Raw genomic sequence first — 18,360 nt, forward strand, 5'->3', positions numbered from 1 at the left:
TGTGGAACAAGGGCTTTCAGCACCCATGAAGAGCTTGACAGTGTGTTCAGGGCTGAAGCCATATAAAAAATGAGCAAGGCCCCACATGTGTTACACAGCCATTATTAATTAATAGGGCTTCAGAGAATATTGTTCTAAGCAAGACAGAACTGAAAAAAAACAAACAAGAATGTTTGGCCATTCGACATCATGAAACATAAAGCATAATAAAATGCTATGAACACATGTCCCAGTGTACTTATGATGAATCTAACAAAAATAGCAAATAAAGTGCTGGCAGGGCAGGCCTGTCAGGCCTGTCTCCATGATGGAGGGGCCCGGTACATAGAGCGGGCAGACTCCACAGCCTAGTGACCTGGGCCTCTCTGCCTGCAAGCTGCAGCTACAGGAAGACCTACACCAAAGTCTTCCAGTTTCCACGACCTGGCAGCTTTCAAAGCTTCCAGCTACCCTGGCCTACTCTGAAAGCACCATTGGGGCCACAGCCAGCCTGCCCCTGCAGACTCCCAAAAGCACCCAATGGAAACCCCTTTGTTTAGGATGAAGGCTCCAATCAGGGCCACTGGGCCTGTAGGCATTAGAAGAACTGGGGAAGAGAACAGAATTTAGGCTGCGAGTGTGTGTCTTGCCCCTTGGGAACCTCAGGAGAGTCCCAGAAAGGTGGAGGTGCAGGTAAGTAGAAGTGGGCCAGCCTAGGCAAGAAGGTACAATGGAGTAGCCAGCAGGCCAGAGGCTACCTTGGAGGAGCCATTCAGGTTAAGGGAAACTCCTCCCACTATGAGGTAGGGAGAACCCTGCAGCACCGGGACCTGCGACCTGCCACAAGCTCTCTGCATGCTGAAGCTCTGGTGGGAATGCTAGGAACCTCAACAGTCTTCTACATACAGCATAGTCAGGGGCGGGCTGGAGGCTGCCGGACCACAGGGCCTCAGGGGAGGAAGGTCAAGGACCTGCCCTAAAGACTCCATCCAGGACAGCAGGTGCTAGTCCCCTACCTCCACATGCTCCTGGCCATGGAGAGCCACAGCCTCCTCCTCAGACAGTCCCACACAGCCATACTCCAGTGGTGTGAAGACAGTCGTGGGAACCTGGAAAGTAGGTCTGGAATCAGATATGTCTCTTGGGCCCCCCAAATTGAAACTGCATCCCCTGAGTGACACTTGAGTAGTAATCTGAAGCCAGGGACCCAACCACACACGAGCACAGCAGGTGGCCACTCATTGTTCCTAGGCTGGACCAGGAGCCAAACCACATAAGTCCCTTTCTCCAGAATAGGGAACAAGCTGCCGGCCATAGCCCCATTATCCTCACCAGTACAGGCTTTTGTCTGAACCCATACATCGACAGAGCGCAAGAGATCCTGCCCATAATTCCCAGTGACTAGGGATCTGGTTCATATGGCCCCAAGGACTGTGTCCTCCTGCTCATGTATGCACATGCACTCACATTTATACATACACCCACGAACACACATCTGTGCATATGCACGCACGCACGCATACATGTGTGCAGACATACACCATGCACATGTAGGCACATAGGTGCAAATGAACCCTTCAGCCAGGAGAACCAGCCAAGCCTTTCCCAGGTTGGATTTGGATCCTTTATAGGAACTCACATTGCTGTAATCCATTAAGGCTGAGGATTTCCCAAAGAGCCTCTGAGCCAGTAGCTTTCCTGCCTTGATAGCTGTGGGTGTCAGCTCAGGCCGCCCCTGAAGGAAGAACACAACAGCACTATGTTCCAGGAAGCCTGTACAGATACCATACCACCCATTGCCTTCTTAGAAGGTGGCTCCCTGTTGAAGACTCCCAGTACCATGAAACAAACTTTGAGGATGTAGACACAGGCAATATGGATATGAGCACAGCTGTGAGGGTGTGGACATGAGCTGTGAGGGTGTGGACTCACTCAAGCTGTGAGGGTGTGGCCATGAGCTGTGAGGGTGTGGACACAAACTGTGATGGTGTGGCCAGGAGCTGTGAGGGTGTGGACATTAGCTGTGAGGGTGTGGACACAAGAGCTGTGAGGGTGTGGACTCACTCAAGCTGTGAGGGTGTGGACATGAGCTGTGAGGGTGTGGACATGAGCTGTGAGTATGTAGACACAAACTGTGAGGGTGTGGACACAAACTGTGATGGTGTGGACATGAGCTGTGAGGGTGTGGACACAAACTGTGAGGGTGTGGACACGAGCTGTGAGGGTGTGGACACGAGCTGTGAGGGTGTGGCCACAAACTGTGAGGGTGTGGACATTAGCTGTGAGGGTGTGGACATGAGCTGTGAGAGTGTGGACTCACTCAAGCTGTGAGAGTGTGGATATGAGCTGTGAGGGTGTGGACTCACTCAAGCTGTGAGGGTGTGGCCATGAGCTGTGATGGTGTGGACACAAGAGCTGTGATGGTGTGGACACAAGAGCTGTGAGGGTGTGGACACAAACTGTGATGGTGTGGCCAGGAGCTGTGAGGGTGTGGACATTAGCTGTGAGGGTGTGGACACAAGAGCTGTGAGGGTGTGGACTCACTCAAGCTGTGAGGGTGTGGACATGAGCTGTGAGGGTGTGGACATGAGCTGTGAGTATGTAGACACAAACTGTGAGGGTGTGGACACAAACTGTGTGGTGTGGACATGAGCTGTGAGGGTGTGGACACAAACTGTGATGGTGTGGACATGAGCTGTGATGGTGTGGCCATGAGCTGTGATGGTGTGGCCACGAGCTGTGAGGGTGTGGCCACAAACTGTGAGGGTGTGGACATTAGCTGTGAGGGTGTGGACATGAGCTGTGAGAGTGTGGACTCACTCAAGCTGTGAGAGTGTGGATATGAGCTGTGAGGGTGTGGACTCACTCAAGCTGTGAGGGTGTGGACACAAACTGTGAGGGTGTGGACATGAGCTGTGAGGGTGTGGACATGAGCTGTGAGGGTGTGGACATGAGCTGTGAGTATGTAGACACAAACTGTGAGGGTGTGGACACAAACTGTGATGGTGTGGACATGAGCTGTGAGGGTGTGGACACAAACTGTGAGGGTGTGGACACGAGCTGTGAGGGTGTGGACACGAGCTGTGAGGGTGTGGCCACAAACTGTGAGGGTGTGGACATTAGCTGTGAGGGTGTGGACATGAGCTGTGAGAGTGTGGACTCACTCAAGCTGTGAGAGTGTGGATATGAGCTGTGAGGGTGTGGACTCACTCAAGCTGTGAGGGTGTGGCCATGAGCTGTGATGGTGTGGACACAAGAGCTGTGATGGTGTGGACACAAGAGCTGTGAGGGTGTGGACACAAACTGTGATGGTGTGGCCAGGAGCTGTGAGGGTGTGGACATTAGCTGTGAGGGTGTGGACACAAGAGCTGTGAGGGTGTGGACTCACTCAAGCTGTGAGGGTGTGGACATGAGCTGTGAGGGTGTGGACATGAGCTGTGAGTATGTAGACACAAACTGTGAGGGTGTGGACACAAACTGTGTGGTGTGGACATGAGCTGTGAGGGTGTGGACACAAACTGTGATGGTGTGGACATGAGCTGTGATGGTGTGGCCATGAGCTGTGATGGTGTGGCCACGAGCTGTGAGGGTGTGGCCACAAACTGTGAGGGTGTGGACATTAGCTGTGAGGGTGTGGACATGAGCTGTGAGAGTGTGGACTCACTCAAGCTGTGAGAGTGTGGATATGAGCTGTGAGGGTGTGGACTCACTCAAGCTGTGAGGGTGTGGACATGAGCTGTGAGGGTGTGGACATGAGCTGTGAGTATGTAGACACAAACTGTGAGGGTGTGGACATGAGCTGTGAGGGTGTGGACACAAACTGTGAGGGTGTGGACATGAGCTGTGAGGGTGTGGACATGAGCTGTGAGGGTGTGGACATGAGCTGTGAGTATGTAGACACAAACTGTGAGGGTGTGGACACAAACTGTGATGGTGTGGACATGAGCTGTGAGGGTGTGGACACAAACTGTGAGGGTGTGGACACGAGCTGTGAGGGTGTGGACACGAGCTGTGAGGGTGTGGCCACAAACTGTGAGGGTGTGGACATTAGCTGTGAGGGTGTGGACATGAGCTGTGAGAGTGTGGACTCACTCAAGCTGTGAGAGTGTGGATATGAGCTGTGAGGGTGTGGACTCACTCAAGCTGTGAGGGTGTGGCCATGAGTTGTGATGGTGTGGACACAAGAGCTGTGATGGTGTGGACACAAGAGCTGTGAGGGTGTGGACACGAGCTGTGAGGGTGTGGACACGAGCTGTGAGGGTGTGGACACAAACTGTGAGGGTGTGGACATGAGCTGTGATGGTGTGGACATGAGCTGTGAGTATGTAGACACAAACTGTGAGGGTGTGGACACAAACTGTGATGGTGTGGACATGAGCTGTGAGTATGTAGACACAAACTGTGATGGTGTGGACATGAGCTGTGATGGTGTGGCCATGAGCTGTGATGGTGTGGCCATGAGCTGTGAGGGTGTGGACACAAGAGCTGTGAGGGTGTGGACACAAACTGTGATGGTGTGGCCAGGAGCTGTGAGGGTGTGGACATTAGCTGTGAGGGTGTGGACACAAGAGCTGTGAGGGTGTGGACTCACTCAAGCTGTGAGGGTGTGGACATGAGCTGTGAGGGTGTGGACATGAGCTGTGAGTATGTAGACACAAACTGTGAGGGTGTGGACACAAACTGTGATGGTGTGGACATGAGCTGTGAGGGTGTGGACACAAACTGTGATGGTGTGGACATGAGCTGTGATGGTGTGGCCATGAGCTGTGATGGTGTGGCCATGAGCTGTGAGGGTGTGGCCACAAACTGTGAGGGTGTGGACACGAGCTGTGAGGGTGTGGCCACGAGCTGTGAGGGTGTGGCCACAAACTGTGAGGGTGTGGACATTAGCTGTGAGGGTGTGGACATGAGCTGTGAGAGTGTGGACTCACTCAAGCTGTGAGAGTGTGGATATGAGCTGTGAGGGTGTAGACTCACTCAAGCTGTGAGGGTGTGGACATGAGCTGTGAGGGTGTGGACATGAGCTGTGAGTATGTAGACACAAACTGTGATGGTGTGGACATGAGCTGTGAGGGTGTGGACATGAGCTGTGAGGGTGTGGACATGAGCTGTGAGGGTGTGGACATGAGCTGTGAGTATGTAGACACAAACTGTGAGGGTGTGGACATGAGCTGTGATGGTGTGGACACGAGCTGTGAGGGTGTGGAATTAGCTGTGAGGGTGTGGACATGAGCTGTGAGGGTGTGGACACAAACTGTGAGGGTGTGGACATGAGCTGTGATGGTGTGGACATGAGCTGTGAGGGTGTGGACAGAGCTGTGAGGGTGTGGACACAAACTGTGAGGGTGTGGACATGAGCTGTAAGAGTGTGGCCATGAGCTGTGATGGTGTGGACACAAGAGCTGTGATGGTGTGGCCACAAGCTGTGAGGGTGTGGCCACAAACTGTGAGGGTGTGGACACAAACTGTGATGGTGTGGCCATGAGCTATGAGGGTGTGGACACAAACTGTGAGGGTGTGGCCAGGAGCTGTGAGGGTGTGGACACAAACTGTGAGGGTGTGGCCACGAGCTGTGAGGGTGTGGCCACGAGCTGTGAGGGTGTGGCCACGAGCTGTGAGGGTGTGGACATGAGCTGTGAGGGTGTGGACATGAGCTGTGAGAGTGTGGCCACGAGCTGTGAGGGTGTGGACATGAGCTGTGAGGGTGTGGACACAAACTGTGAGGGTGTAGACAGGAGCTGTGAGGGTGTGGCCACGAGCTGTGAGGGTGTGGACACAAACTGTGAGGGTGTAGACAGGAGCTGTGAGGGTGTGGCCACGAGCTGTGAGGTTGTGGACAGAGCTGTGAGGGTGTGGACATGAGCTGTGAGAGTGTGGACATGAGCTGTGAGGGTGTGGACATGAGCTGTGAGAGTGTGGACATGAGCTGTGAGGGTGTGGACATGAGCTGTGAGGGTGTGGACATGAGCTGTGAAGATCTGGACATCTTCAGCATGCAAGGCTGAATTTCCCACAGTGACAATCCCAAGGCCCCTATGGGTTTGCTTATTACCACTGTATTTCCTCCACGCCACTGCAAGGGCATGACGAGTTATCACCACTCTCCCTAGAAGAGGGAACAGGCTGCTGGGCATAGCCCCACTACCCTCCCTGGCACAGGCTTGTCTCTGAACCAGTCACACCAATGATCTCAAGAGTGTTGGTCTCATGACAGAGCTCAAAAGAGATCCTGCCATGGTTCCCAGTGGCTCAGGGTCTGGTTCATATGGCCCCAAGCATGTCATGTGCTCCTGACACACAGCTTGACATGCATGTTACAGTCCACAACAAATCCCAAATCAGTGTCATTCCACAGGAGACCCCTCTGTCTCAGGGCGCACCTTGCCTCGGGTGTTTCTGCTTTGCAGTAGCCCAGGCCCCTGCTGCCAATCACCTCTGTAGCAGGAAATGCAGATGTTGTTTGGCATTCCAGAAATGAGTACAGATCTACAGAGATAAACTCCACTTCAAGCCTATGCATTCCATCAGGCCTGAGTAACCCAGGAAGCATCCCCACATAGCACAGCATACCACATGAAACAACACCACTACTTCACCCTGGGATTCTTTATATATAGCTGCTGGCCTGACCTGACTGCAGGAGTATTATCTGCATTGCTTGCAATGATCTTTTAGACTGTGTACTGAATTTTTAAAATAAAGGTCTTTGTGCGCCACATGCTGGTGGCAACACAGCACTGGGGGCCAGAGATGCACACGGTGCTTTTCTGAGAGAACACAGGTGCTGTCTCAGGGTGCAGTGCTCACAAAACAAAGCTGAAGTCTACAGTCAGAGGCTACAAGCTCCAAACCAGCCACAGGCAGAGCGAGCAACCACACCACCAAGGTTCATGAGGGGCTGGAGAGATGGCTCAGTGGTTAAAAGCACTGGCTGCTCTTCCAGGGGATCTCGGTTTCAGCACCCACATGGCAGCTCACAACTGTTCGTAACTTCACTTCCTGGGATATGATGTCTGGATACAAAGCTTCTGGCTTCCATGTGCACCAGGCACACATGTGGTGCACAGATACACATACAGGCATATAAAACGAACGTGTGTGTGTGTGTGTGTGTGTGTGTGTGTGTGTGTGTGTGTGTGTGTGTGTGTGTGTGTAAATGGTGAAAGGACCAAGAAGGGGATGGACTGGACAGCAAGTCCCATGGAGATTTTCCTGCAGTCATCGGAACTGCTATCTGCAAGGTTTTGTACCTGGCAGAGGTGGGAGTCTGGCACCTCTGGGAAGGTCACATTCCAGAATTTCAGTCACAGGGACTGATGGTGCCCTGTACAGTGACCACTTGGCTCATCTGAGCATTTTCACAGTGGTCGGGGACCCTTCTGGTACACAAAAGACTCAGGAGCCATGCTGACCCAGCAGGCTTGGGACCTACTAGACACTAACGCTGGCTCAGCTCCCCCAGGTTCCTCTCTACATTTCCCAAAGTGAGTCCAAAGGGAGCCAAGGCAGGGTAGCCATTGTCACACTCCTGAAGGCATAGATGCCAGGTGCCTCTGCCTAGCCTGCTTTGCTCCCAACCAAAACCTTCAGTTACCTACCCCACTGTCTCTCTACAACAATGGCACTGAGCATCCCCTGACACCTGACATCACCCATGTCCCTGAAGTGTCCCTAGCACTCTCGGGAACTAGGATGTGACACTCATGAACATGAGCAGTAACAAACACACTGGGGAGGATTGAACAGTGTCCCCCACCAAGAAGACATATCTGCTTAGAACTTGTGTTTATTTGGAAATGGGTTTGTGCGTAATACACTGACCCAAGTCTGACAAAGGACAATCTGTAAAACAAAAGAGGGCATAAAGCACCTGGAGGAGACTATCAGTGATGATAGGAGAGAGCTGGAACCCAAGGACCACCCAGTCCCAGCATAGAGGAAGTAGGATGTATTCCTGTACTAAGGAATACAGCCCTAACCACACTCAGATTTAAACTTCAGGCCTCCAAGCATGAGTGCTCTATGCTCCTGAACTTGTGGTGGCATAAACCACTTGTTACAGCAGCCCCAGGACAAAAACACACTCGTGGAAGATATAGCAGGTGTCACCACAGAGACGAGGGCTGAGAGCTCTGTGTGCATGTGTGAGCGTGTCTAAGCAGGGGCTCCTGAGCACCTTCTTGACATACATCAGAATGGTTCAGTACATGCTCCTCCTGAGGCTCTGAGGATGCAGTGGGCCTTTTCTAGGAGCCTGTGAAGGAGGAGAATGGTAGCTGGATGTTTCCCAAGCCAGGGCCTTACAAGGGAGGTGCTGTAGGCCATGATTTCCATGGAAGACAAGGAAGCAGGGCGGTGTTCACAGCCACAGGTCCAGTCAGCAGGGACGGGGTTCAGAGAATTGGTAGCTTCCCCACATTGAGTCCCTCACCCAAGGAAGAACAGTGATAGCCTAGTCAGTGAGGGACTGAAACAGCTGTAGGCTCAGAGGGGGAACTGTGGCAAGGGCAGGGCCTGCTGACCTCAACTGGGGTTGATCCTTCTTCTGTGGCTGTAAGAACTCACCAAAGTTGTAACCAGCAACAGCTAACTCTGTGTACAGCCAGGGTTTTATTTTCTTTTTTACATTTGGGGGTGGGGTTCGAGACAGGGTTTGGAGGAACTAGCTCTTGTATGTAGACCAGGCTGGTGTTGAACTTACAGAGATCCGCCTGCCTCTGCCTCCTGAGTGCTGGGATTAAAGGCATGTGCCACCACTGCCCGGCCCTTCTTTGCATTTTAAAAATTATTTTGTGTATGGGTATTTTGCATGCATGTATGTCTGTGTACTCCACGTGTGTGCTTGGTACCCAAGGAGGCCAGAGGAGGGCATCAGATCCCCTGGAACTGAAGTTATGGATGGTTGTGAGCTGCCAGGTAGGCGCTGGGGGTCCAGATTCCCCTGGAAGAGCAGCCAGTGCTCTTAGCCACTCAACCATCTCTCCAGCCCCAGTTTTAAACTGTCCTACCCTGACACTCCCAGAGAACCAAAGAATTAAAAGGGGCAGAAGCTAGTACTCAATCCTTCCTAGGTTGGACCTGACTAGTCCCTAGAGTTGGATCCTGTGATTGGTACTCTGGGATTAGAGAGAGACATGTTTTTCCTGTGGACAGCAGAGCCTATGTCATGTTCACCTCAAGGCCTGGCTGACCAGACAGATGCAGAGCATACCTCAGCAACATCTCCAATGGCAAAGATGTGGGGGACAGAGGTGGCCTCCTGGGCATCCACGACAATTTTCTGGTTCTCAGGGTTGACATTCACACCAGCCTTCTCCAGATTTAGATTTCTGGTTTCTGGAACTCGCCCTTAATGAAAAATAGAAAAGTTGAAACATTTAGGTTAGCAATTTTGACGTTATGTAGTCACAGGCATATGGAATCCCAGCTCTTGAAAAGTGGAGGCAGGAAGATAACAAGTCCCGGGCTATGTAGATGTAGAGCTGGCTGGGCATGGTGGCATACACCTTTGACCCCAGCACTGGGGAGGTAGAGGCAGGTAGATCTCTGTGAGTCTACATAGTGAGTACTAGTGCAGCCAGGACTACATAGAGAAAACCTGTTTCCCAAACAAGATTGAGGCTATAGCTCAGCAGCAGACTAAGTAGATAGGACGCTCTGGTTTGAGTTCCTGTACAATATATAGATCAACCAATCAATTATCTAACACACATTTCTCAGAACTGGATTCTGTGGCTGGCCTAGGATTCCAGCTACTTTGAGAGGCTGAGGCAAGATGTGCTCAAGCACAGGAGTATAAAGCTGTTTAGACAACCTAGCAAGACTGTCCCCAAAAGATAAAACAAACAACAAAACAAACAAAAGCAATTTCTCAGAATGGCCACTCAGAAACTGAAAAGCCTGATTGCAGAGGGTCAGGAATTGAGGAACTGTAACAGCCTCTGGCTCCAAAAGGGAAAATCTATCAACATTTCTTTGGTTATTATGACAACTACTAATCTTGTTGGTACCCATGAAACCTTGTGGCGTTCAGTGCACTTTTAGTGTCTGTGGGTACCATCCACTGAAGATGGTGTCCCTCTCAGGTGCTGCTTTCTGAAACATGGGTAAGGAGCAGATGCCTTATGTCACAATTGTAGTTTGACAATTAGTGTGTGGGGGCCAGACTCTAGAACCTTCCACATACCACCCCCCAAAACAGTATGACTCTGGTTTCAGAATCAGGAGAAACCAGGCCTCCCTTGGAGGGGAATGGCGCTATAGACATCAGTCTGTCTTTGCTGTGTTGTCCCCATACCAGGCCTAGAACCACAGATCCTTCCAGGGCCTCTTCTAAGGGACACCTAGTGGCTTACTGGACAGACTGAGGTAAAGTTAGACCTCAGAGCTGTGTTCCAGCCAATGTGCAAGGTCTCTGTCTAGGTAGGACCTGTAGGTCTCTATATGGAAGCTGCATACAGGGAAACACAGGCCAAGATGGCAGGGCCTATAGTGGTCACCAACATCCAATAGGCCTCCACTAACCTCGGCCACCTGTCCCTCTGTTTGCCCTCTGTCCACTTGCACTGGCTTACCTTTCCACGACACACACTCTTTCGCTCATTTGTTTGTCTGTTTTTCAGTACTGGATGGAACCCAGGGCCTTATACATATTGGGCAAGCTTTCCACCACTGAGCTTCAGCCCTAGTTTCTACTGTTCTGTATTTAATGAGACAGGCTACATAGTATTTAATATCCAATAATGCAGAGGAGGGTTGCTCCCATAGCCAAGGGTGAGACAATTGGGCTCTGGAGCTAACCCAAGACACCCTCACAAATGAAGATGAAAAGGCTACCAATGTGGGTGAGGCACTGAAGACTGAGGGGCTGGCCTGAGCACCAGTCCCTTCCCTGGCCACAGCCTTTGACCTCTTCAGTGCCAGGTCCTGACCACCTTAACCTTCTTGCTCCCTTCAAGAATTTCTTAAATGTGGACAGTACTCCCTGGCCCCTTCCTTCTCTGGATTGCTGGTAGTGCAGCTTCTTCCCAGATAGTTGCCTGGGTCACCAGTCTTTCACCTGTCTTTTTCCTGTGGATTTCAGTGTGCCCATCTATAAAAGGGACCAATGTAGGACCCAGACGAGATGAGGCACAGGTTTCACAAGGAGACCAACCCTCACACTGTTGCCCTTGCTGCAGGTTATGTGCTGAAATTTTAGTACAAGCAGCCCTGATGCTGACAAGAAAAACTCCTGACACTAACTGAGGGGGTCTTAAAGATGGAACAGGCACAAAAGTCTCCAGTGCAAGAGTATGTGTCCCCCTCGTGAAGATGGGATGCACGCACATATAAGCTTGCGTACGCGCACACAAAAACACACACACACACACACACACTGGCGGAAGAAATCAATAAAACGATTAAAAACAGTGTCCTATAAAAGGAGAGAGGGTGAGCCGGGAGGTGGTGGCGCACACCTTTATTCACAGCACTCGGGAGGCAGAAGCAGGCAGTTCTCTGTGAGTTCGAGACCAGCCTGATCTACAAGAGCTAGTTCCAGGACAGCCTCCAAAGCCATAGAGAAACCCTGCCACAAGAAAACAAAACAACAACAACAAAAAATAAAACGAAAAAGGAGAGGGCAGGTGTGGCAACACAGTACTCAGGCAGATGAGACGGGAGGACCACTGAAAGCTCCAGGCCAGTGTAGGCTGCAGAATGGGTCCCAGGCCAGTCAGCGCTACATTGCAGACCCTGCCTCAGGCAAAACAAACAAAAGAACAAGGAGAAGAAGATAGTGGGACAGAAGTGAGAATACTTGTCTAAACACATCTTTTGACACTTTTTTATGTTTAAACATAGTTTATATATTCAAAAGAGACATTAACACAGGAAAAAATTCTAAAAACCACAAACAAATGTAAACAAATGAACCAAGAGGCCATAAGAGAGCAGATGACAGAATCCACTACAGTCCTCTCAGCATCCTTGGGTGACAGTTCCAGCCCCCCTCCCTTCCCAAACCAGGAATCCACATCCTGTCACATGAAGTCTGCCCCACACTCTGTGCCTTTGGCCCGTCTCTGGATAACTCCGGACCTAATTTGATGTCAGCGCTAGTGAGAAGCTGCTATCCTTTCACTAGGGGAACAAGAAAATACAGTGTGCATGTACTTAGAAGGTGCAGCAACAAAATGGTTGGGTTTTTTGCTCAGTTGGTAGAGTGCCTGTCTAGCATGCATGAAGTCCTGGGGTTCAATTCCAGCATCATAAATCAAGTGTTTACATATGCCTATAATCCCAGAACAGGGATGCCGGTGCAGCATTAGGGGATCAGAAGTTCAAAGTCATCCTTGGTTAAGCAGTATGCTTGGGGCCATCCTAGGCTACATAAGACTCTGTCTCAAAAATAGCAATGGACAAACAGGGGCAGAACACCTGCCTCACATGCACGCACAAGGTTTCTTTGCCAGCACTAATAAAAACATACCCACCCTCAGTGAATCCAGAGCTGTGGAAACCCTCAGATGCACAGGCCAACAGTTCTGGAGATAGAGAAGCTCGTGTTTTCACGGTATGGATACTACCTTAGCGTGGAAGTTACAAAGACATCTATGTGCCATTCAAGGAGGAGTGCTAACATCCTGGAATGTCACATTTGTACTGGAAAGTCATGGTGTCTTCTCTTTTCTGAAATATGCAGTTCTTGGCCACAGAGAGCCCTGGAGTGGCCCTGGTTTTAGCCTGGGCTCTCTACCACTTCCCAGGGAAACAGGTTCCAGAGCTGGGTGAGGATGCAGCTGAATGCGATCAAAGATAGCATCCTGCAGGTTGTGCACTGTAGAAAGGCAGGGTACCAGTGGTCAGGGTGACCACAGGGAGGTGGCTCTGTCCTATGTGTGTAAATTGTGGGGTGTCTTGGTCCAGGTGGGCCCCATATGAGCTAACTGGCTGGCATTTCCTCACATAGTTCTTTACTGGTTGGGCACTCTTCCACTTCCCCAAAATGCCCAGGACTCCTGTGAAGTATTTACCCCACTGCCTGAATGCTTCCTCCAGACAGGCTCTGGTGTCACCTCCCACCAACAGACTATCTATCTGCATAGACAGACAGAATCCAGGATAGCCTGCAGTAGTGCTGTGTAAGGAGCATGCTAACTAGAGCCAACAGTGAGAGCAAGCAAATTCACGTCCTGCCCACACCCTCAAAATAGGCCTTCAACCCCCTCACCAGGCAGCCAGCAATGGTGCTGAATAAGCAGGCTGATAGCCAGGTCTCCAGACCACAGGCCTCAGCTTGCTCTCTTCAGCATACCCCTATAGCTGTCCAGCAAACTGCTCAGAGCTGAGAGGAGACGGGCTTTCAGACAGTGTCTGAACTGCACCTTGCTCACCCTCAGCTTCAGCTTTTGAGTGCAAAGCCCAGAACAGGGATGGGACAGGCTTGTCTCAGTCAGTGTGACTGTCCTCTCACGTTCCATACAGTTCTGGGCCTCCAGGGAGGGCAGCATATGAGCTTTGTCATACTCAGCTGTCAGGGGAGGTACCCTTTGCCTTGGATCCAGATGACAGTGGCCCCTGAGTGGGTGGATGTCCCCCAGAGCTCCAGACAATTCCCCAGTGACAGAGGTGATTTGGCATCAAAGGCATAGTTCCCACAGTTATTGGTATCTGGGACAAGCTAGACTTCAGTGTGCAACATCCAGGAAGTGGGTGGCGCCCACCTAAACATCTGGCAGATGAAGCTTTAAGTCTCCAGCTGTTACAATGGATGGGGAAGTCAAAACACTGAGACCCAGCTAAGCCTGGCTGCTATAGTTGGCTTGGGCCTGGCTCCAGCCTCTTGGCACTACTCAACCAGAGAAACTAGGAGTGGGCAGGCAGGCACCACAGGGATCAAACTGGACTCAGGCAATGGGAGGCCACATCAGAGGAAAGAGCTGGGCCCTTTGGGTAGGGCTGGAGTACATGGGAGGAGGCAAAGGCTCTTAGGTTAGGAGTCCATAGCTCAATCCCTGGGTGTCTTCTCTGGCTGCTGAGTCTAGCCTGCTACACTCACTGCCTCCTGATAATTGTGCTGGAACTGGGGTGGCTAAGGGAAAAACTGGTAGCCTGCTCTATGCAGGACACACTATGTTCCTGGTCTCTCCTATATGTATGCCCACCTGATTCTGTGAGGCCAAGAGCTCTTTGTGGTAACTATGGTAACTACTGATCTTGCAGATACCAAGGGCCTTATAGAAATAAAGATACAGTAAAAAGATGCTTAACAATGCCAAGTGATTTTCAGTATATTTTAGTTTGCTTTGTAGATACTAAATTGTACTATGTAGGACCTGGGTTCATTTTCAAAAGGGATCCTCTCAACCCCCTTATCTATACATTGTGCTCAAAAATGATAACTATTGCTGTTAACCCAATGTCCATAAAAATCTGAATTATGCTCAGAGCAAGTAATGCACAAATATTCACTATGTGTATATATATACATAATACATATTGTAAAGATAAAAAAATATGCTTATGACAGAGATACATTCTGATGAATGTCTCACTGAACAGTCTGACATTGTGTGTAGAGTATTCTTACACAAACCTTGATGCTGTAGCCTACCTCACAGGTAGACCTTTTGTTCCCAGGCTATAACTGCATACAGCACTCACTACACTATAGGCAACTATAGCACAGCAGGTCTAGACTCTAAGCACATTTATTTCCTCACACATTGCCACAGCATTACAACAGCCTTGGAGCCAATGTGCCATGCACTGGGATAATCTTCCGGGAAGGCTGGTTCCAATACACAATGCATACATCTGAAAGTAATTCCAGAAGAGAAGACAGGGGAGGAACTAAGTGCCCATCACGGTCTATTACAAAGCCAAGATTTCCTAGGACATGTTGTATACATACATTTGGGGAGTACAAGGGCATGTGAGCCAAGTCGGCAGTGAGAGGAACAAATGCCAGGCTGGCTGGATAGAAGAGGAGCAGACTGTATGGCAAAGAACTTGGCTAATGTGTGGCAAGTGATTTGTTACTGCTTCTGGAAGGGATGGTGGAGGAAGTAAGGCGGGGGGGGGGGGGGGGGTGCCAAGACAGGCAGCCATGGCTACACTGAAGGCCTAGAAAGCTGTTATGAGTATGGTGTAGCCCCAGAGGCCAGAGAGGCCATCTTTCCCCAGACATCCTATATTGTGGGACCCTAAAACTGAGACAAACCCTGCAGCCACGGTATAGACTACGGGGAACAGGGTGGGCCCCATGGCCTCAGACATAGCCTCACAGCTCCCTCAAGCTCTGCTTCTCTCCTTTGGGATCAGATCTGGGTCAAGCTCCATCCTGGCACTGAGGGACCATCAGAGATGTAGGCACCTCCTGAGCTCAGGTCTCGAACCCATGCAAAGTAGAAAACAAGTGGCAGGTGACAACCCAGGGTCATCCACCTACACAGATGGCTCTAGGCACTGTAGATCCAGTGACACATTCGCTAAGTGAGAAGCAAAGTGCAAGCCAACATGCTGAGCAATGTCCCCAGTAAACACAAAGGCTGTGCTCAGGCCATGCTGGAGGGTAGCCACATCTGTCAATGTGCACTGTGCCCAGTGCCAGCTGAGGTCTCCAGACCCTGCTGCACCCACAGCCAGTTAGCTCAGTCAGTTTCTGTGGTTTTATCCCATGGCCTCAGTTCTAGGCCAAGTGTGGTGGTGGCAACATGCTCCTCAACAGGATATTCAGGGGCTCCCGGGGCTCTATTGCCCTGACTCTAGCAGGAAGGTGACCTGGAGCATCCCATGTCATGTGTCTGTTGGTTTCTCACTGCTGATCCAGAGGAAGGGAAGCTGGACTAGAAGACAGGGGCTTCCCAGCTTGTGGCAAGTAGGGTTTTTGTTTGTTTTTTGAGACAGGGTTTCTCTGTATAGCTTTGGAGCCTGTCCTGGAACTAGCTCTGCAGACCAGGCTGGCCTCAAACTCATTGAGATTCACCTGCTTCTGCCACCCAAGTGCTGGGATTAAAGGCGTGCGCTACTACCGCCCAGCTGGCAAGTAGGTTTTTGTTTTGGTTTGTTTTAACACTCTGGCCTTGGTGCAGCACCTTTCTTGCTGTTCTAATTTGCACTTCACTGATGGCTAATATAACGGTTTTCTATTTACTAATGGCATTTATTTTGCAAACTGCCAAAACTTGCCTGTTACCTTTCTTGCCTCGTAAAAGCTTCATATGTGACTGATACATGTGCTCTATCACTTCTTACACAATGAAGGTGTTCAAACACAAGTTCAAATGCACTTTTCCTCTCCTCTCAGTAAATGTAGACATAGGTCCAGAGTATGTGAGCTGAACACTGTGCTGAGAACCTCTGGCTGTCACTTCCACAGCATTCCCCACCCATACACACACACACACACACACACACACACACACACACACACACCATACACACACATACCATACACACACCCCATATAGACTCACACACACATACATTCCATACACACACATACACACACCCCCACACACATACCAAACACACACACACCATATACATTCACACACCCACACCCACTCACACACCCCCACACACATACCATACACACACACCCCATATACACTCACACACACCCCCAAACACACACACCCCCATTCACACACCTACCTCCTGAAGCCTGCTGTTGTCCTTCCTGAATAGTTGACCCTTCCCCAAGAAGTGGTTAGAGAGGGCAGCAGGCCAATTGAGTGATAAGGCAGCCATCAGTCATTACCACCTACTCTGCTGGATACAAGGCTGTGCAGGTGGAAGGCCACAAGCAGCACCCCGCGCCTCCCTGATCCACGCTAGTTAAACGAGCATGCCCTCCAATTTCATGCCTGCCTACAGCACATGTTCCCACCAGGGAAGGGCAATCCATGAAATGAGGTGAGATTTAAGTGCCAGCAGGAACAGGGAGGGTGAGTGAGGGGCTGGGATCCAGACTGATGGCCACACCAGGTGGCACAGAGTTGGATAGAGAAGTGCACACTGTGGCCTTGACACAGTCTGAGGTCTACAAAGGCCTGTGTGGAGAGCCTAGGCAACTATCATATGAAAATCCCCAGTGCTACTCAAATGTGTTGAGCCTGTTCCATTGAGGCTGTTTTGTTTTTAAATTGCTCATCACCTTCTTATCTGTGTCCATGGGTTCTTTTTGTAGGCAGGGTTTCGTGTAAATCATGCTAGTCTCCAACCCACTGTGTAGCTGAGGATGGTCTTGAACTGCCCCTCCTGCCTGCCTTCCCAACACTGGGATTACAGGGATTTGCCTGTTTACGCCCAGTTTATATGGAGCTGAGGGCAGGCAAGCACTCTACCTGTTGAGCTACATCTCTAGCCTTTTCTTTTACTCTGTTTTTGGGGAGGAGTATGGGCGGTAGAGATTTACCCAGGCTGGTTCCAAACTCCCTATCTAGCCCATGTTGCCCCTGGACTCATGGCAATCCTTCTGCCTTCAGAATGAGGGGTTTACAGGCGCATGCCACCAGGCCAGCGCCCTTCTTTGCTTAGACATTTACTTAGTCCTGAGGATTAAACCCAGGACCTGCAGCGTGTTAAATGTCTACCACTCAATCCCAACCTCTTCCTTTTCCTCTCCTCATCCTTCTTTTTTTTCTAGTATGGCCCTGACTCATTACAGCTTAGGCCCACCTTAGGAACCCTCTAAGGCCTGTGAGACCCTCAGTGTGGAGATTCCAGGCTAGGTGTGTCCACACTCGGCTCCTCTTCAGAATCTTAGGTTAGCACCCAGTCCCGGGAACCAAATCACCTCTCAAAACCTCCAGGCAGCCCAAAGCTGTCCCTTCTCTTTTGCTGAGCTCAGAACATTCCTAGTGATAAATGTCCTGTTTATTCTCCTACCCCTTCTCCTGCTGCTTGGCACTCAGTGTTGGGGAGGGCTGCGTGACTGTGTTTGCCCTATGAGCATGTCATTTGCACATATACAAACAGGTAGTCCTGGGTGGGAATAGAGAGCCAGACTATACAGCTCATCCTGGGCGGAGGTTGGGCCTCAAGCACTGGGTGTCCCCACACAGCTTCCCTAGACCCTGCCTCCTGGGCTTCAGGCCAGGTACACATGCCAAGTGGATGACCTGTAGAGCCTCCACATTGGGTCAGATGGAACCTGGGAAGTCTAGCTCCAATACCTAATAGTCAGGACTGACTGGCTTCTCTCACACCATTTCAGAGGCTCAGACCTGGCTTTTACTCACATAGAAGATGATGACAATAAAGACAAGATACTAGGTTTCTAAAATGAAGCCTGAACAGGAAGAAATGGCTTCACAATCTGGGATGAGAATCAGGCAAATTCCTCCCCCAGGTCTTACCAGCCCACCCTTCTACTACTCTAGGCAGGTTCCT

At 50.7% G+C, this 18,360-nt stretch overlaps 1 protein-coding gene across 8 annotated transcripts in view; it reads right to left on the reverse strand.

Moving 5' to 3' along the window:
• Txnrd2 (thioredoxin reductase 2) overlaps positions 1-18,360 on the reverse strand; it is a 56,921-nt gene that overhangs the window by 4,099 nt on the left and 34,462 nt on the right. For 7 of the 8 annotated variants that reach the window (XM_035444726.1, XM_035444725.1, XM_035444722.1 and 4 more), the window contains 3 exons: positions 9,191-9,327; positions 1,619-1,714; positions 996-1,088 (listed from right to left, as the gene is read on the reverse strand). In XM_035444726.1, the coding sequence (XP_035300617.1) occupies positions 996-1,088; positions 1,619-1,714; positions 9,191-9,327 (326 nt within the window). Of the gene's footprint in view, positions 1-995; positions 1,089-1,618; positions 1,715-7,748; positions 8,234-9,190; positions 9,328-18,360 lie in introns of those variants that run through there. The other variant, XM_035444727.1, reaches the window with a different exon arrangement.

This window comes from Cricetulus griseus, chromosome 4 (genome assembly GCF_003668045.3).
Source record: "Cricetulus griseus strain 17A/GY chromosome 4, alternate assembly CriGri-PICRH-1.0, whole genome shotgun sequence".
Lineage (NCBI taxonomy): Eukaryota > Metazoa > Chordata > Mammalia > Rodentia > Cricetidae > Cricetulus > Cricetulus griseus.